Genomic DNA, 20,814 nt, shown 5'->3' with positions numbered 1-20,814 from the left:
ATTCGAACTATCCTTACCCTGTGAGGCTAAATCTTGCATGGATCCCAAGGCCGAGAAAGGCCGAGAAAGATTGACAGTCATCTTGTGTTTCTTCCATTTTCTAATACTTGTCCCAACAGTTGTTGCCTTCTCACCAAGCTGCTTGTCTACTGTCCTGTAGCCCATCGCAGCCTTGTGCAGGTCTACAATTTTGTGCTCGGTGTCCTTAGACAGCTCTTTGGAGTATGATTGATTGAGTGTGTGCTCAGGCATTTTTTTATACAGTTAACAAGTTCAAACAGGTGCAATTAATACAGGTAATGAGTGCAGAGTATGAGGGCTTGTTAAAGAAAAACTTACATGTCTGTGAGAGCCAGAATTCTTGCTGGTTGGTGGGTAATCAAATACATATTTCATGTAATAAAATGCATTTTAATTATTTAAATATCATACAATGTGATTTTTTCACATTCTGTCTCTCACAGTTGAAGTGTTCCTATGATAAAAAGTACAGACCTCTACATTCTTTCTAGGTGGGAAAACCTCCAAAATCTGCAGTGTATCAAATTCTTATTTTCCCCACTGTGTATACAGTACCTGCCTAAACCCTGCTAAGGCTACTTTCACATTAGCGTCGGGCACTGCACGTCACAATGCGATGTTGCAGCGCACCGACGCATACTGTGCAAGCGCCTCACAACGGGGGCAGCGGATGCTGTTTTTCAACGCATCTGCTGCCCCATTGTGAGATGCGGGGAGGCGGGGGTGGAAATGCTGCAGATGACGCACCAAAAAACGTTACATGCAATGTTTTTTGGTGACGATGGTCCGACGCAACACGACGCAACCGTCGCACAATGTTTGCGACGTGTGGCAATGCGTCGCACTGCGTCACTAATAAAAGTCTATGGAGAAAAAACGCATCCTGCAAGCAATTTTGCAGGATGCGTTTTTTCTGCAAAACGACGCATAGCGAAGAGCAGTGCATGACGCTAGTGTGAAAGAGGCCTAAAATGGCCAAATAGATTTGAAAAAAAAAGCTATGGCAAAGGAACAATAAGTGATATGATACAAATGCTCCATAAAAAAGAGATTTACATGGCTGATACAGCCATACAAAGGTATTCATACATAAGCTCATACCTCCCATTGCTACCCCCTCTTACCGCTCCCTATCTAATATGAACTACCACAATCCTTCCAACGTAAGACCCGTGACCTTGACGCCCACCCCTCTGCTCCCTCTCTCTGGAGCACTCTGGAATGCCCGCTCAATCTGCAATAAGCTTCATGTGATTCATGACCTTTTTCTCTCTTGCAATCTTGCCTTCCTCGGCCTCACAGAAACATGACTGACACCCTTCGACACCGTCTCCCCTGCTGCGCTCTGTTATGGTAGCCTCCATTTCACCCACACTCCTCACCCCGGCAACAGACACGATGGAGGAGTGGGTCTTCTTCTTTCTTCTAACTGCACCTTTAACCCAATCCCACCTCTACCCTCCCTTATCCTCCCCTCTTTTGAAGTCCATTCTGTCCACATCTACTCTCCCTCCAACCTCCAAGTGGCCGTCATATACCGACCTCCGGGCCCGGCCACTACCTTTATTAATCAATTCTCCACCTGGCTTCTTCAGTTTCTTTCCACTGACATTCCCACTATCATCATGGGTGACTTCAAAATCCCCACTGATACCCTTCAGTCAACAGCCTGCAAACTCCTGTCCCTTACTTCATCCTTTGGACTTACTCAGTGGTCCTCCACAGCCATCCACACAGATGGAAATACATTAGACCTGGTCTTCACCCGTCTCTGCTCTCTATCTAACTTCACCACCTCCCCTCTCCCTCTATCCAACCACCATCTACTCACTTTTTCATTCCTGTCCTCCTCACTTGTCACCCATGTCAGCAACGTGCTCACCCCCGCAGAAACCTTGCACACCTAGAAACCCACACACTCTCTGACTCTACCACTGGCATCCATATCCTCACTCCACGACGCAGATGGTGCCTCTGTTTTCTACAATGCCACTCTCGCATCAGCTATTGACGTGGTCGCCCCTCTCGTTCATGGCAGAGTGCGATGCATCAACAGACAACCCTGGCACAATAACACCACTAAAAAGCTCCGTCAAGTGTCCAGGGTTGCAGAGCAGCGTTGGAAGAAAACAAATTCGCAAGACGAGTTCACAGAATTCAAACAGGCAACACTCGCTTTCAAATATGCCCTCACCTCTGCTAAACAGGCCTGCTTCACAACCCTTGTATCTTCCCTATCCTAAAACCCCAATCAGCTATTCAAAACTTTTAACTCCCTCCTCCGCCCACCACTGTCCCCTCCAACCTCCCTCATCTCTGCTGAGGACTTTGCTACACACTTACTTTAAAAATAAGTTCTTAAAAAATAAGTCTTCATTGTTCAACCACCACAACCTCTTTGTATATCAGACCAATGCCCAAACCCCATAACCTCCCGATCCAACATCACTGAAGGGGAGCTTAATTGTCTCCTCTCCAAATCGCACCTCACCACCTGTGCACTCGACCCCATCCCATCCCTCCTCTTCCCCAACCTCAATACCACTCTTATCCCATCCCCAACCCACCTCTTCAACCTATCGCTAACTTCTGGTACCTTCCCTTCTGCTTTTAAACATGCCACAATCACACCTATCCTTAAAAAGCCAACCTTCGACCCAACCGCTATGTCCAGCTATCGCCCAATATCGCTGCTCCCATTCGCTTCCAACCTCTTGGAGCAGCACGTCCACGCTGAACTTTTCTCCCACCTCTTTTCTAACTTGCTCTTTGCCAATCTACAATCTGGTTTCCGCCCCCATCACTCCACTGAGACAGCCCTGACCAAAATTACTAACGACCTACTTACAGCCAAAGCTAACAGACAATACTCTATACTCCTCCTCCTCCTAGACCTGTCCTCTGCTTTCGGCACAGTTGACCACTGCTTCCTACTACAGATCCTCTCCTCCTTTGGCATCAAAGACCTCGCCCTATCCTGGATCTCCTCGTACCTTTCCAACCACATATTCAGCATCTCCCACTCCCACACTACCTCCTCATCCCACCCTCTCTCTGTTGGAGTCCCCAAGGCTCTGTTCTAGGACCCCTACCGTAATCTATACACATGGCCTGGGGCAACTCATAAAGTCCCATGGATTCCAGTACCACCTTTATGCTGATGACACTCAGACCTACCTCCCTGGCCCAGACGTCACCTCTCTGCTGTCCAGAATCCCGGAGTGTCTATCAGTCATATCCTCCTTCTTCTCCTCTCGCTTCCTCAAACTCAATGTGGACAAATCTGAACTCATCATCTTTCCTCCATCTCACAGATCTTCCTTACTTGAGCTATCTATCGCAATTAAAGACATCACGTTTTCCCCATACCGGAAGTCTGCTATCTCGGAGTAACCCTTGACTCTGCCCTGTCCTTCAAACCACACATCCAAGCTCTTTCCACCTCCTGTCGCCTCCAGCTCAAAAATATCTCCAGAATCCATCCTTTCCTCAACCCTCAATGTACTAAAATGTTTGTGCATGCCCTCATCATCTGCCGCATTGACTACTGCAACATCCTTTTCTGTGGCCTCCCTGCTAACACTCTCGCACCTCTCCAGTCATCCTTAACTCTGCTGCCCGACTAATTCATCTCTCTCCTCGCTACTCTTCCGCTTCTCCCTTCTGCAATTTACTTCACTGGCTCCCATTCCCTCAGCATATCCAGTACAAATTACTAATACTGACCTACAAGGCCATCTATAACCTGTCTCCTTCATACGTCTCTGAACTAATCTTCCGATATCTTCCCTCACTTAAACTCCGGTCCTCCCAAGACCTCCTTCTCTCCTCCACACTTATTCGCTCCTCACCCAACCGCCTCCAGGACTTCTCTCGAATTTCCCCCATCCTCTGGAATTCTTTGCCCCAACACATTCGACTATCAACCACATTCGGATCCTTCAGATGGAACCTGAAAACCCACCTCTTCAGGAAAGCCTACAGCCTGCACTGACCCCACTGCCTCCTCACCACTACCGGAGCTACCGCCTCACCAACACCGGAGCTGCTGAAACCCCCCAACCTACTGTCTCCTTCCCCACCATCCTGTAGAATGTAAGCCCGCAAGGGCAGGGTCCTCTCCCCTCTGTATAAGTCTGTGATTGTTAGTTTGTTTACTGAAAGTGATATCTGTAATTTGTATGTAACCCCTTCTCATGTACAGCACCATGGAATGAATGGTGCTATATAAATAAATAATAATAGTAATAATAACTGATATTTTATCAGATGTTATCAATCTTTGTTTGATCTATCAATAATGTTCTTGGTAATAAGCAAAAAATACATTGGTGGAATCTTCCCATAAATATTCAACTACTACTATAACAGCTAAGACCAGTGCCGGAGACAGCTATGGATTGATTGTTGACCAGTAATCTTACCATTGAATGATTCCACAGTTCTTATGTCTGATATCACATTTCCTTTCTTGCAGTAAACTCCATTGTATGAGGAATTACATTCACATCAACCTGTTCATCTCATTCATTCTGAAGGGAGTGTCTGTGCTAGTGATTGACGCCATGCTGAAAACTCGCTACAGCGAGAAGATTGAGGAGGAGTACCTACATGTCTGGCTTAGTAGTGAGGTGAGAGGTTATATGCTTGCATGAAGTCATTCTGTAAACACATATTGAGAAATAAAAAAAGAGCCTCTGTTGTTAACCTCAATTGATTTTATTAGGTTTTAGCATCTTTTTGGAATCTGTATACCTGTATGATCCATGTAATTTGTCATGTATAATCTTCAATGGTCCATCTCATTAAGTGTTGTTTTTTCAGGTGTGTGTTCTATCCATGGTTTTCATAAATAGAACACATACCCGTTATAATTTATGGAGATGTTCACATGTCCGTGTCCTTCTTTTGCCCATAAGTCTGCAAAAAAATCATGGAAACATGCCATTTCGACCTGATTCATTGATTAAAATGAGCCGTATACAGTTGTGGCCAAAAGTATTGATACCCCTGCAGTTCTGTCAGATAATACTCAGTTTCTTCCTGAAAATGATTGCAAACACAAATTCTTTGGTATTATTATCTTCATTTAATTTGTCTTAAATGAAAAAACACAAAAAGAATTGTCCTAAAGCCAAATTGGATATAATTCCACACCAAACATAAAAAAGGGGGTGGACAAAAGTATTGGCACTGTTCGAAAAATCATGTGATGCTTCTCTAATTTGTGTAATTAACAGCACCTGTAACTTACCTGTGGCACCTAACAGGTGTTGGCAATAACTAAATCACACTTGCAGCAAGTTGACATGGATTAAAGTTGACTCAACCTCTGTCCTGTGTCCTTGTGTGTACCACATTGAGCATGGAGAAAAGAAAGAAGACCAAAGAACTGTCTGAGGACTTGAGAAACCAAATTGTGAGGAGGCATGAGCAATCTCAAGGCTACAAGTCCATCTCCAAAGACCTGAATGTTCCTGTGTCTACCGTGCGCAGTGTCATTAAGAAGGTTAAAGCCCATGTCACTGTGGCTATCCTCCCTAGATGTGGACGGAAAAGAAAAACTGACAAGAGATTTCAATGCAAGATTGTGCGGATGTTGGATAAAGAACCTAGACTAACATCCAAACAAGTTCAAGCTGCCCTGCAGTCTGAGGGTACAACAGTGTCAACCCGTACTATCCGTCGGCATCTGAATGAAAAGGGACTGTATGGTAGGAGACCCAGGAAGACCACACTTCTTACCCCGAGACATAAAAAAAACAGGCTGGAGTTTGCCAAAACTTACCTGAAAAAGCCTAAAACGTTTTGGAAGAATGTTCTCTGTTCAGATGAGACAAAAGTAGAGCTTTTTGGGCAAAGGCATCAACATAGAGTTTACAGGAGAAAAAAAGAGGCATTCAAAGAAAAGAACACGGTCCCTACAGTCAAACATGGCGGAGGTTCCCTGATGTTTTGGGGTTGCTTTGCTGCCTCTGGCACTGGACTGCTTGACTGTGTGCATGGCATTATGAAGTCTGAAGACTACCAACAAATTTTGCAGCATAATGTACGGCCCAGTGTGAGAAAGCTGGGTCTCCTTCAGAGGTCATGGGTCTTCCAGCAGGACAATGACCCAAAACACACTTCAAAAAGCACTAGAAAAAGGTCTGAGAGAAAGCACTGGAGACTTCTAAGGTGGCCAGCAATGAGTCCAGACCTGAATCCCACAGAACACCTGTGGAGAGATCTAAAAATGGCAGTTTGGAGAAGGCACCCTTCAAATATCAGGGACCTGGAGCAGTTTGCCAAAGAAGAATGGTCTAAAATTCCAGCAGAGCATTGTAAGAAACTCATTGATGGTTAGCGGAAGCGGTTGGTCGCAGTTATTTTGGCTAAAGGTTGTGCAACCAAGTATTAGGCTGAGGGTGCTAATACTTTTGTCTGGCCCATTTTTAGAGTTTTGTGTGAAATGATCAATGTTTTGCTTTTTGCTTCATTCTCTTTTGTGTTTTTTCATTTAAGACAAATTAAATGAAGATAATAATACCAAAGAATTTGTGTTTGCAATCATTTTCAGGAAGAAACTGAGTATTATCTGACAGAATTGCAGGGGTGTCAATACTTTTGGCCACAACTGTAAGTCTGTGGGTCCGTCCATGTTCTGTCCGTTTTATGCTTTGTTATGGAAAGGAGATGCTAAGCAAGTCTATCTCAATTGCATGAGATCAAGAGAACAAAGCTGGATCAAGAACATTCTTTATCACATGTGCAATATTAAAAGCATCCTTTTTAAAAATGTATTTAGTTAAAGAATCTCATTAAAGACTTTGTCTGACACCTAAAATTTCCTTTCAAAATATCTATTTTTACACTCTTACCACTTTTATAATTAGTTTTATTATAAAATACCCTCCCACTTCTCCCTACCCTGTTAATCCCTAAATTTTATTTCACTTCATGTGATGTTTCGTTTAAGAGGATTCTCAACAAGGTGTTATCAGATAGCTGGGGCTGCACTCACACACAGTCTATGAAACAGCCTGGAACAAGATGTCATCAGGGTGAGGCACTGTGGTCACTTGCCACATGTTCTTTCATTGGCATGGATTCATGACATATTCAGATGGCAGGGATGAAAGAAATTGTAGTAAGTGATCACAACATCACCCCATGATAACATCCGATTTCAGCGGGCATGTGATAGATGCTGCAGAGAAGTGAATGCAGCCCCTGCCTCCAGATTATGCCTCATTTGAGAATCCTATCAAAAGAAACGTCACCAGAAGTGATGTAAAAAAACACATTTAGGAATTAGCAGGGTACGGAGAAGTGTTGGGTGTTTTATCATTAAGCAAACTTCAAAAAAATGCTTAGTATTTAAAAATAGACATTTATTAAGGTAATTCTAGATATCAGAACACCCCTTTGATGAACAGAGGAAAATCTTAAAATATTATCTACTTTCTGGTTTAATAAATGACCTCTAATCAGAGATGGATCAAGTCATGGGAGATGATTGTAGTGATTCCCATCCACGATGGTACCATATCAGACAGGAAGTGTAGAGGAAGTGTAGATGATCATAAACCTCCCAAACATGAGTAATTCAACAGCTTAAGAAACTGCCTCCAAAATTAAAAATGCAGTCACCTGCTTCCCACATGAGCAAGCACTTATTACTTTTAGCATCTATATGTACTCTTGTCATCCATATAACGTTTTTACTTTATACCCTTTTTACCCGCAAATTCCCAGGCTGGGTGTCGAGCTGCTTCTGTTCTCATGCAATATGGAATTATTGCTAACTACTGCTGGCTGTTGGTGGAAGGGATATACCTACACAACCTTCTGGTCTTATCTGTGTTTTCAGAGAGAAGCTACTTTGCTCTGTATGTTTGCATCGGATGGGGTGAGTAAGGAAGTCATGCAGACCTATTGATTTGTCCTACAAGACTACAAAGCTACTAGTATCAAAAATGTAGTGGTGAAGTACCAGTGGCGTAACTACAAAGTTATGGGCCCCGGTGCGAACTTCCAAATGGGGCCCCCCCCCGCAGCCCTGCCATACAACTCAAGGTAACCCCCATAGAATACAACGCAGCCCCCCTCATAGTGCTCCATACCGTTGATTATTGCCCCATAGATGCTCCATATAAAGCTGCCCCATATATAATGCTCTGCACCGTTCATTATTGCCCCATAGATGCTCCATAGAAAGCTGTGCCATGTAATATGCTCTGCACCGGTCATTATGGCCCCATAGATACTCCATAGAAAGCTGTGCCATATACAGGTCCTTCTCAAAAAATTAGCATATAGTGTTAAATTTCATTATTTACCATAATGTAATGATTACAATTAAACTTTCATATATTATAGATTCATTATCCACCAACTGAAATTTGTCAGGTCTTTTATTGTTTTAATACTGATGATTTTGGCATACAACTCCTGATAACCCAAAAAACCTGTCTCAATAAATTAGCATATCAAGAAAAGGTTCTCTAAACGACCTATTACCCTAATCTACTGAATCAACTAATTAACTCTAAACACATGCAAAAGATGCCTGAGGCTTTTAAAAACTCCCTGCCTGGTTCATTACTCAAAACCCCCATCATGGGTAAGACTAGCGACCTGACAGATGTCAAGAAGGCCATCATTGACACCCTCAAGCAAGAGAGTAAGACCCAGAAAGAAATTTCTCAACAAATAGGCTGTTCCCAGAGTGCTGTATCAAGGCACCTCAATGGTAAGTCTGTTGGAAGGAAAAAATGTGGCAGAAAATGCTGTACAACGAGAAGAGGTGACCGGACCCTGATGAAGATTGTGGAGAAGGACCGATTCCAGACCTTGGGGAACCTGAGGAAGCAGTGGACTGAGTCTGGTGTGGAAACATCCAGAGCCACCGTGCACAGGCGTGTGCAGGAAATGGGCTACAGGTGCCGCATTCCCCAGGTAAAGCCACTTTTGAACCATAAACAGCGGCAGAAGCGCCTGACCTGGGCTACAGAGAAGCAGCACTGGACTGTTGCTAAGTGGTCCCAAGTACTTTTTTCTGATGAAAGCAAATTTTGCATGTCATTCGGAAATCAAGGTGCCAGAGTCTGGAGGAAAACTGGGGAGAAGGAAATGCCAAAATGCCTGAAGTCCAGTGTCAAGTACCCACAGTCAGTGATGGTGTGGGGTGCCATGTCAGCTGCTGGTGTTGGTCCACTGTGTTTCATCAAGGGCAGGGTCAATGCAGCTAGCTATCAGGAGATTTTGGAGCACTTCATGCTTCCATCGGCTGAAATGCTTTATGGAGATGAAGATTTCATTTTTCAGCACGACCTGGCACCTGCTCACAGTGCCAAAACCACTGGTAAATGGTTTACTGACCATGGTATTACTGTGCTCAATTGGCCTGCCAACTCTCCTGACCTGAACCCCATAGAGAATCTGTGGGATATTGTGAAGAGAAAGTTGAGAGACGCAAGACCCAACACTCTGGATGAGCTTAAGGCCGCTATTGAAGCATCCTGGGCCTCCATAACATCTCAGCAGTGTCACAGGCTGATTGCCTCCATGCCACGCCGCATTGAAGCAGTCATTTCTGCCAAAGGATTCCCGACCAAGTATTGAGTGCATAACTGAACATTATTATTTGATTGTTTTTTTGTTTGTTATTAAAAAACACTTTTATTTGATTGGACGGGTGAAATATGCAAATTTATTGAGACAGGTTTTTTGGGTTATCAGGAGTTGTATGCCAAAATCATCAGTATTAAAACAATAAAAGACCTGACAAATTTCAGTTGGTGGATAATGAATCTATAATATATGAAAGTTTAATTGTAATCATTACATTATGGTAAATAATGAAATTTAACACTATATGCTAATTTTTTGAGAAGGACCTGTATAATGCTCTGCACCGTTCATTATGGCCCCATAGATGCTCCATAGAAAGCTGTGCCCTATATATAATGCTCTGCACCGTTCATTATGGCCCCATAAGATGCTCCGCACAGCCACTTGCCCCTTATAGTGCTGCACAAGCGTTATGGCCCCATAAGTTGCTCCGCACAGCCACTGCCCCTTATAATGCTGCACAAGTGTTATGGCCCCGTGAGATGCTCCGCACAGCCACTGCCCCTTATAGTGCTGCACAAGTGTTATGGCCATGCAGCGCCCCAGAGTCCTGGTCGTTGCAGTAGCATGGTTCAGCCACTAAGGGGGGCCATGCTGCGTTCGATGGCACGGAAGGAGTTCTCTGAGCAGGTATCACAGTCACCAATACATTTCACAGCTGGGCCTCCGGGGGGAGCTAAGGGTGCTATTCATTAGGCCACTCCCCACCATAGTGGGTAAACTGGGGGTCAGGCAGGAAGTTAGAGAGAACGCTGACGGGATTGAACGGAGCAACACCTGGTGGCAGAGGGTGTTGTGAAGGGAGAGACTGTAGGGTCTCTGCCAGGGGTGGGATCCTGGCAGAGGCTTGGCATGGAAAGAACGTAAAGGGACCGTGCCTGCTCAGCATAGCGGCGGTGCCCAAGGAAGGACTAAGAAGCGAGATAGATTGTGCTGAGTGAGAAACGAAATCAAGCGAAAGGAGATACCAGTGAGGGTTGTGCTGAAAGAGGCAGCACCTTACTGAGGCGCACTACCGGTGGCCGGAACGCCGAGGAGGTAAAGAGTTTCAAGCCATACCTCAGACCTACGGCAGGGCAGTTAGCTTGAGGCGGACTGTCTCACGCATCACCCAGGAAGGCAAAGGGGGGTACCAACAGGAGAGGGGCGCAGATAGAGTCCCGGAAGATCTCCGAGCCTCCCCGTCATACGGGTGCGTTCCTACCATAGTATCTGGAGGGACGAGGAAGATCATTGCGAATTAAGTTGTTGTGAGGGAACACGAGAAACAGACACAACAGTTGTGGGGTACTTTCCGTAAGCACAGCAGGGAAGGACTGCAACACATAGCGCTAGAAGGAAGGCACCGATTTCCACCTGCAAGGAGAGCTCCGGAAGTGCCATTGGACCGGCCGGACTTGCGCAGCCTGGTGAGCCGTATTCCGGACTGAGGACCCAGAGAGCTTCAGTAAAGAGGTAAAGAGACTGCAACCTGGTGTCCTCGTTATTTACCGCGACCTGCACCCCACAACTGCACCGCTACAACATCACTTATTGCACCGGACGTCCCCCACTGACACACAGGGCCACGGACCGGGTCTAGCTACCGTGACAACCCCAGGACTGAGACCTAGAGGCCCGGCTCCGGGTACCCCTCGGCCCTGCGGCGGTGTGGGGGCGCTCCAACTTGGCGTCACGAACAGGATCTACTTAAGCCTGAAGAAGCAGGTCATGTGTGCCTAGAGACTGTGATTTACTGTACTTTATTGCAAGATTGTGCTGCGCCATTGGCCGCCAGAAGTTCCCGCCAAAAGGCGCCGCCATTGCTACACCCCAGGAGAAGGAGGGTGTGTTATGGGCGGAGACTCTCAGTGTGGCGCGAGAAATGGCTACCGCCCCCTGCACTTCTGGCTGCAAAGAGATGACCTGCCCCAAAACAGAAGACAACCCCCTGAGATGCAACGGCGGGAAGCGGGTGATGGAGAAGCCCAACCTCGGAGAAATGGCGGAGCTAGGTGCATGCACTGCCACCGACTATCAGGCAGCGATGATGAACGGCGAGTGCCTGAGCGAGGAAGAAGCGGTTCGGGCCTGCCCTTCTTCACCGGAGATGGACCGGAAGCCTGCGGACCCGACAGCGGAGTTACGTCCACCAATCCCGACCTCGGAGTTAGAGGAGGAGGAACCACAGCCAGCGGAGCCGAATCCGAGCATCCCATTGGAGGAGCCCCGGTTCGGGCTGCAGCAAATTCCAGCGTCCTCGTTAACGGACCGGAGCGACACCGATGGAACCATATTAGGCGCAGGTATGGCCGACGTCCCTGCTCCCCTCCGCGAGCCCACTTCCATGACCCACCTCTATCGCAGTAGGGAGCGACTTATCTCGGCAGGGCTAATGGTGCTATCCCCCGATGACCTGGGGAGGATGGTGCCACCGCTGTCGACTGGAGTGGGGGAGCCTGTGGATGTGAGCTTAGATGGAGTAGTTCTTCGGTGGGACACCCCCTGGTTTAGAGCAGATGGATCCCGGGAGAACGGGTCCACTCTTGCGGTGCTTACATGGGAACAATATAGACAGTGCTTGATTCTGCAGTGGAAAGGACGGAAAGGAGCTGAGTCGATGGGCCCAACGAAAGTACAACAACCCCCCCCGGCATGGGATGACAGAGACGCGGTAAGGCGGGGCACTGTGTTAGCCTACCATGTAAAAAGGGGGTGGGGCCTCATACACGAGCCGGGACTGGATACTGATGTTTTCGTGGCGCACTGTAACGTGAGGGCTCCCTGTTGTGGCCGAAGTGGAGAACCGTTACAAAAGGGGGATCCAGTGACCTACAGCCGCCACTTGAACCCACTCGGGTGGTATGCACGAAATGTTCGGCGGTGTATGTCTGGGCCTGCGGCACCTGCAGCCCCAGATCTGGTCCCGGGGGCGCCTGAACTTGTCACTATCGCGACGGTACGCCTAGTGGCAGCCCCGGAGTTGGCCAGTCGAGTCCATCTGCATGTTCGAACCGAGGACACTGGCGCTGTAGTGACCGGGGTTCAGGAACCCAAGCCCCCAGAAAAAGAATAAACCTCGATACCATGAAAATGTAAATAGTTAACTGTTCATTCCTTTAACTGTTCCTGTTTGCTAAACCCGTCTAGGGTTAAAGGTGACCCCTTTGTTGATCCGGGGTCACTGTTGTTTTCCTGAAGTTTATACAGTTTTAAAAAAGAGAACTGCAGAAATCATGAACTGCGCATGATTCAAACTTTCCCTTGTAAATAGTTTGCACTTTCTTAAAGGTGCTCCCTACTGGTCCTAGTTAAAGACACTTTGTGAAGATACCGGACCGGAACTTTGCATGAGACTGGTAGGCTGAGAAGACGAGCTACCCCAGAGAGACCTGGTCCCCTCTTAAAGGGGATGTGAAGAATTGTACTTGAAAGCGATACTGTTGCAGAACAGTAATGCCATAATGATGCCTTGAAAAGAAATGTAACTGTTTTACATGCTAAGTTATATGTGTTGAATTTGTTAAAATGTGAAATTTGAATAATGTTTTGAAGACAGGAAAGATGCAGAGAGCCCGTAGGGGTAGAAGTAGAGGTCTGCATAGTTGAAAGTAAGAGAAGTAATAATGAGGGTGAGGATAGAAGGTAAACCCTGCGTCCCCATTGAAAAGTTACTTTATTGCTAAGGACAGAGAGTGAACCCGTAGGGGTTAGAGAGTGAGTCCTTAAAGGGGCCGAGTAGAGCTGGCTCAGAGTTCTTCAACCGAAAGGAATGTTATGTCTATACTGTGTATAGTAGCGAAAGGCAGTAGGCCCTGGCTGAACAGGGCGGTCCTGTAGAAGAAAGGAGAGGCAGTAGGCCTGGTGCCGTAGGGACAGGCGGTCCTGCAGGTTCACAAGAAGGAGAATGTAAAGTTGAAATGCCTTATAATGTGATTATAGGAAGGCCTTTGATAGACTAAGAGTGTGAGTTTCTTAAAGGCAATGTTAAGTTATTATTTCAAAAATTGCACTAAATAGAATACCCGGTTGGGTAACAGAAGTTATTTATACTCTGTAAATTATAAGGTTAATTATGTTTGTAACGTTACAAGTGTCCTCACCTCCCATAAAGGGAAGCCTACTTAAGTATACTTATTGTTATTTGCACTCAACAAAATTGTATGTCTTTTTGCTAACCTGTATTGTTGTTTTTCTTCCCAGTCCCGGAGTACTGTGTTTAACCAGGGGGAGTGCAGCGCCCCAGAGTCCTGGTCGTTGCAGTAGCATGGTTCAGCCACTAAGGGGGGCCATGCTGCGTTCGATGGCACGGAAGGAGTTCTCTGAGCAGGTATCACAGTCACCAATACATTTCACAGCTGGGCCTCCGGGGGGAGCTAAGGGTGCTATTCATTAGGCCACTCCCCACCATAGTGGGTAAACTGGGGGTCAGGCAGGAAGTTAGAGAGAACGCTGACGGGATTGAACGGAGCAACACCTGGTGGCAGAGGGTGTTGTGAAGGGAGAGACTGTAGGGTCTCTGCCAGGGGTGGGATCCTGGCAGAGGCTTGGCATGGAAAGAACGTAAAGGGACCGTGCCTGCTCAGCATAGCGGCGGTGCCCAAGGAAGGACTAAGAAGCGAGATAGATTGTGCTGAGTGAGAAACGAAATCAAGCGAAAGGAGATACCAGTGAGGGTTGTGCTGAAAGAGGCAGCACCTTACTGAGGCGCACTACCGGTGGCCGGAACGCCGAGGAGGTAAAGAGTTTCAAGCCATACCTCAGACCTACGGCAGGGCAGTTAGCTTGAGGCGGACTGTCTCACGCATCACCCAGGAAGGCAAAGGGGGGTACCAACAGGAGAGGGGCGCAGATAGAGTCCCGGAAGATCTCCGAGCCTCCCCGTCATACGGGTGCGTTCCTACCATAGTATCTGGAGGGACGAGGAAGATCATTGCGAATTAAGTTGTTGTGAGGGAACACGAGAAACAGACACAACAGTTGTGGGGTACTTTCCGTAAGCACAGCAGGGAAGGACTGCAACACATAGCGCTAGAAGGAAGGCACCGATTTCCACCTGCAAGGAGAGCTCCGGAAGTGCCATTGGACCGGCCGGACTTGCGCAGCCTGGTGAGCCGTATTCCGGACTGAGGACCCAGAGAGCTTCAGTAAAGAGGTAAAGAGACTGCAACCTGGTGTCCTCGTTATTTACCGCGACCTGCACCCCACAACTGCACCGCTACAACATCACTTATTGCACCGGACGTCCCCCACTGACACACAGGGCCACGGACCGGGTCTAGCTACCGTGACAACCCCAGGACTGAGACCTAGAGGCCCGGCTCCGGGTACCCCTCGGCCCTGCGGCGGTGTGGGGGCGCTCCAGCCACATAAGATGCTCCGCACAGTCACTGCCCCATATAATGCTGCACAAGAGTTATGGCCCCATAAGATGCTCCGCACAGCCACTGCCCCTTATAGTGCTGCACAAGTGTTATGGCCCCGTAAGATGCTCCGCACAGCCACTGCCCCTTATAGTGCTGCACAAGTGTTATGGCCCCGTAAGATGCTCCGCACAGCCACTGCCCCTTATAGTGCTGCACAAGTGTTATGGCCCCGTAAGATGCTCCGTACAGTCACTTGCCCCATATAGTGCTGCACAATTGTTATGGCCCCATAAGATGCTCCGCACAGCCACTTGCCCCATATAGTGCTGCACAATTGTTATGGCCCCATAAGATGCTCCGCACAGCCACTGCCCCTTATAGTGCTGCACAATTGTTATGGCCCCATAAGATGCTCCGCACAGCCACTGCCCCTTATAGTGCTGCACAAGTGTTATGGCCCCATAAGATGCTCCGTACAGTCACTTACCCCATATAGTGCTGCACAATTGTTATGGCCCCATAAGATGCTCCGCACAGCCACTGCCCCTTATAGTGCTGGCGCTGCACAAGTGTTATGGCCCCATATAATGCTCCGTATAGCCACTGCCCCTTATAATGCTGCACAATTGTTATGGCCCCATAAGATGCTCTGCACAGCCACTGCCCCTTATAGTGCTGCACAAGTGTTATGGCCCCGTAAGATGCTCCGTATAGCCACTGCCCCTTATAGTGCTGCACAAGTGTTATGGCCCCATAAGATGCTCCGCACAGTCACTGCCCCTTATAGTGCTGCACAATTGTTATGGCCCCGTAAGATGCTCCGCACAGCCACTGCCCCTTATAGTGCTGCACAATTGTTATGGCCCCATAAGATGCTCCGCACAGTCACTGCCCCTTATAGTGCTGGCGCTGCACAAGCGTTATGGCCCCATAAAATGCTCCGTACAGTCACTTGCCCCTTATGCTTTTGCTGCCATAAAAAAAACAAATCACATACTCACCTCACCTCTCTCTCTTCGCTCAGGACCCCCGGCACTTTCAATATTTACCTGGCTGCTCCTCGTGCGGCTCTGTCTTCGGCACTGACGTTCAGCAGAGGGCGCGCACTGACTACGTCACCGCGCCCTCTGACCTGAGCGTCACTGCCAGAGGACGCTGATGACAGAGCCGCACCGGAACGAGGAGCGGTAAATATCGCGCAGCGCTGCGCAGCGCTGTATACTCACCTACTCCCGGCACGGTCCCTGGACGTCCCTGCTTCTTCCAGCGCTGCAGATTCTTCCTGTATTGAGCGGTCACAGTTACCGTTTTATACAGAAATGAATATGCGGCTCCACCCCTATGGGAGGTGGAGCCGCATATTCATTTTTGTAATGAGCGGGACCATGTGACAGCTCAGTGCAGGAAGAATCTGCAGCGCTGGAAGAAGCAGGGACGTCCAGGGATTGTGCCGGGAGTAGGTAAGTATAATTAGAGAGCGGTGACGGCTCCCTGCTGCGGGTCACTCACAAATGGTGGATCATCATCAATCATGGGTCATTTCATTCTCCTTCACTCCTGTCCATGGGGCCCCTAAGTAGTCTGGGCCCCGTCGCAGCTGCGACCGCGGTAGTTACGCCCCTGTGAAGTACCCTTCCTATGTAGTATCTAGATGTCATGTTTAATACAGAAGGCAACATTGCCACTCTCTGAGAAGTTGTAGTCACTACTGGTAATGGTGGGTGGAGAGGTGTAGCAGTTTGGCTGGATTATCCAGCTGCCATCACATGGGTGATCACATGGATTGCCATCACAGATCCTATCGTGAAAATAACCAAACCTAAATAACAGTGCAGCAGATTTATAGCAAAGAAAAAATATCTAGACAATCAAAATAATATCTCTGTGAGATTCTTGATGAGCTTCTTGTTTCTATACTGTGTGGACAGACTTCATGGCTCTACAGTGTCCTTCACCACCACATTTTGGAACATGAATATGGGCATCCATTCAGTATGAATAAGGTTAAATATTTTGAATAAAACATAGCTTGACCAAGTAGCATACATTTTTTATGGCCTTCACTTTATACAAAGGTGTACTGTCATGACTGGAAATGCTGCCATAAGGCTATGTTCCCACGATGAGTTTTTGGTCAGTTTTTAATGTTTTAGATTTTCTGCAGCATTTCTGCACTAATGAGGTAAATTAGGTAGCACATTTTTTTCATTCCGTGTTTTATTACATTTTTTACATGTGTTTTTATTATGTTTTTAATGCTGTGTTTTTTTGTCTCTTTTTGACATGTCAGGTTTTACATAAAGCTACTTTTTTATACTTCCTGGTATTTTGATTTGATAAAACTTTATTGATAGCGTCATGTGCAGGTTACACATGATTTTTACCTGTGGATTTTTAGCATGTCTGCATCTAATGCAATTTTATGGGAAAAATCTGCAACATAAAACTCAGTATGTTGTGGGTTTAAAATACGCACCGCAGGTGAGTTTACGCTGCATGAAAAAAATAACACAGTGGGCACAAGATTTCTATAAATCCCCTCCACTTTACTAGAACTGTAACAAACGGCGTTTTTGGCACAGCAAAAATTCCCAGTGCAAAAACTCAGCAAAATCTAATCGTGGGAGCTAAACCTAAGGCAACATGATATTGCATGATGTGCTTTTAAGATTTTTTTTTAACTAAAATGCATCTCTATTCTATTGCTAATGTTTCCTATGGAGTCCGCAGTGCTGCGTGCTTGATTTTACGAATTTGCCGGCAATGCATAATAATTAAAATGGCTGGACAAACTAATTAGAAAGAGTACACAAACCTTTGGCTTTGAATTCTTCTCTTTCAATAAAATAATCGTTGTGAACACCTGCGCCCCAGAAGGGAATCACACAAGCAGCAATGCTCTGATACATATCCACTGTGTGTATCATTATACAGCCTAAATAACGGCTGCCACAAAGTTAGGTGCGTTTTGCTGGAGGCTTCACAGAGCAAATATTATTTTTGTTTTATGTCTAACACTGTAAAAGTATAAAAACATAGAGACACCATGGGGTTGTCCTAGGACACAGAAGTAGCCCTTCTGCCAGATTGGTACTTATGCTCGTGTATGTGAGTTGTCTCTATATCATATATACAGGTGCTTCTCGCAAAATTAGAATATCATCAAAAAGTTAATTTATTTCAGTTCTTCAATACAAAAAGTGAAACTCATATATTCTATAGAGTCATTACAAACAGAGTGATCTATTTCAAGTGTATATTTCTGGTAATGTTGATGATTATGACTTACAGCCAATGAAAACCCAAAAGTAATTTTCTCAGTGAAGTAGAATAATCAACAAAAACGCCTGCAAAGGCTTCCTAAGCATTTAAAAAGGTCCCTTAGTCTGTTTCAGTAGGCTCCACAATAATGGGGAAGACTGCTGACTTGACAGATGTCCAGAAGGCACTCATTGACACACTCCACAAGGAAAGTAAATTTTGATTTCATTTGGAAATCAAGGTCGCAGAATCTGGAGGAAGTGTGAAGTTTCCACAATCAGTGATGGTTTAGGGAGTCATGTCATCACTAGCCCACCCCAGAACAACCATGAAAATAACTTGATTTAACGTAATTAAAAATAAATCCTTTCTCAGTCCTTTGGATTTATATTACTTATTTATTCTCATTGTGTTATACAGGTGCTCCTCTCTTATTCATCATTCCTTGGGTGGCTGTGAAATATACTTATGAGAATGTAATGTAAGTACATTTATTTTTTCTGGTAGAGGAAAAAATATATATATTTTTGTTTATCCTGGATGAACTGAATTAAAAATGTTTAAAGTTTCTATATATTCTTAAAAGTGTCAACGTTTTACTTAAATAGTAAATAAAGTAAACTAAATCTTCTGATATCTGATAAAATGCTAATAAAAAAAAAACAATAGTACATGTATTAAATATGGCCTGCAGCATATATAAATAGATTAAATAGTAAATAAAGTAAACTAAATCTATATCTAATAAAATGCTAATAAAAAAACAATAGTACATGTGTTAAATATGGCCCCCAGCATATATAAATAGATGCGATCAAAGGTTAAAAATCCAGGAAGGCTGGGTGTCCACAGGTAGCAATTGTTAAGTTTGCAGCCCCCATAGTTACTCAGATATGTAAGAACATGTACGAGCAGTGACATAACATTAGTGGAGATGTAGTGACGGGATCACAGGTAATGCCGCTGCAAGTTGATTCACATAAAATGAGGGCTGTTTATTTAAAAGCTGTTGTGGGTGATAAGACTCATTACTGCTTGTCACAGGGATTGGCAAATTTCCCGAGAAGCTCTGGAGCAGAGCCAAATGTCAGCAAACGTCTTTGAAACTCATGAATCTGTAGTACAGCTATTATCTGGCACTTCTCTCCACTGCAAATCTTCATTATGCACTGGATGTAGAACAATTCTGCATATCCCAGAGAGTAGTGACACTAAAATATTTCACTTTTCTCACTGACCACACAATAAACTGACTTTCTTCATGCAACATTTCAGCTTTGCTGTGTAGACTGGGACAGAATCGGCACATTCACCTCAGAATGAAACAACTGTTAGTCAATATTGACTTGTGTCTATGACTAGCCCAAAGTTTACTTAAACATACAAGATTACTTAGAAAGTATTTTTTACTACATTTGGAGACATTTATTTTTGCACATGTCAAGGCAGTACACATACCGAATGTTAGGGTTAGCGGAACGCACCAAATAATAAAGAGATTGATACGAGGTGCGTTCGCAGCCTGGGGTCCACCGTGCAGAGATGGTACCTGCTGCTATGTAATGGCGGATGGACACTTAGCTCACACATGGGTTAGACTTCACCCCGTGTGAAATGGTAGCGAGCTCTGTTGATTCACAGGGTCACACAATACGCTGCACCCTGTTAGCAGTCACAAGGTGCAGCTGCAAGACACTAGTGGGATCCCTAAGAATCACCCCCACTAATCTGGTGATTGAACTGGTTCTGACCCTCGGTGGCTTTTGAGCCCGCGCCTGAGGATGCCCCCAGTCAGATGCACAGACCAAGCGGGAATTCCCACCCTACACTGACAGGCTGTCAGGAGACAGGCACTGCAACGTGTGCTTAGTGTGCAGATAACACTGTTGGGTGCTAGATAGCTTCCACCATTCGTGAACAGTTAACAACACAAGGAATGGGAATGATTAAGGAGCTTTCATCCAGCGACAGTCATTCATCTACACACACACATTGTCAAGATTTATATTAGCGCATGGCCGAGCGGCCATGCGAACCTTTTATAGCAGTAGCACTCCAGGACCTTCCTGATGGTCCAATAGGAGCCGCAACAGGACCTGAGCATGTGACCCCTGACCTCCAATGGGAGGTCGCCCCGAGGGCATGTGCAGCGCCCCAGAGTCCTGGTCGTTGCAGTACTGTGGCTCCGCCACTATGGGGAGCTACGGTGCGTCCGATGGCACTGAAGGAGTTCATCTGATCAGGTATCACAGACACCAATACATTTCACAGCTGGGCCTCCGGGGGGAGCTAAGGGTGCTATTCATTAGGCCACTGTAAACTGGGGGTCAGGCAGGAAGTTAGATCAGAAAGCTGACTGGATTGGACGAAGCAACACCTGGTGGCAGAGGGTGTTGTGGAGGAAGAGACAGTAGGGTCTCTGTCAGGGGTGGGATCCTGACAGAGGCTTGGCATTGGAAAGAACGTAACGGGTCCGCGCCAGCTCCGGGAAGCGGCGGGGCCCAAGAAAGGACTAGAAGCAAGATAGATTGTGCTGAGTGAGAAACGAGATCAAGCGATAGGAGAATACCAG

General features: G+C 46.2%; 1 protein-coding gene across 1 annotated transcript in view; it reads left to right on the top strand.

Annotated features, from left to right (window-relative positions):
• The window catches only part of GCGR (glucagon receptor), a 172,020-nt gene that overhangs the window by 109,715 nt on the left and 41,491 nt on the right, over window positions 1–20,814 (top strand). The window contains exons 7-9 of the mRNA XM_077251326.1: window positions 4,499–4,652; window positions 7,759–7,912; window positions 18,663–18,723. Of these exons, the coding sequence (XP_077107441.1) occupies window positions 4,499–4,652; window positions 7,759–7,912; window positions 18,663–18,723 (369 nt within the window). The remainder of the gene's footprint in view (window positions 1–4,498; window positions 4,653–7,758; window positions 7,913–18,662; window positions 18,724–20,814) is intronic.

The sequence above is a fragment of the Ranitomeya variabilis genome, chromosome 4, assembly GCF_051348905.1.
Source record: "Ranitomeya variabilis isolate aRanVar5 chromosome 4, aRanVar5.hap1, whole genome shotgun sequence".
Lineage (NCBI taxonomy): Eukaryota > Metazoa > Chordata > Amphibia > Anura > Dendrobatidae > Ranitomeya > Ranitomeya variabilis.
The sequence above is the reverse complement of the archived record's forward strand: the minus strand, read 5'-3'. Positions and strand labels throughout refer to the sequence as shown.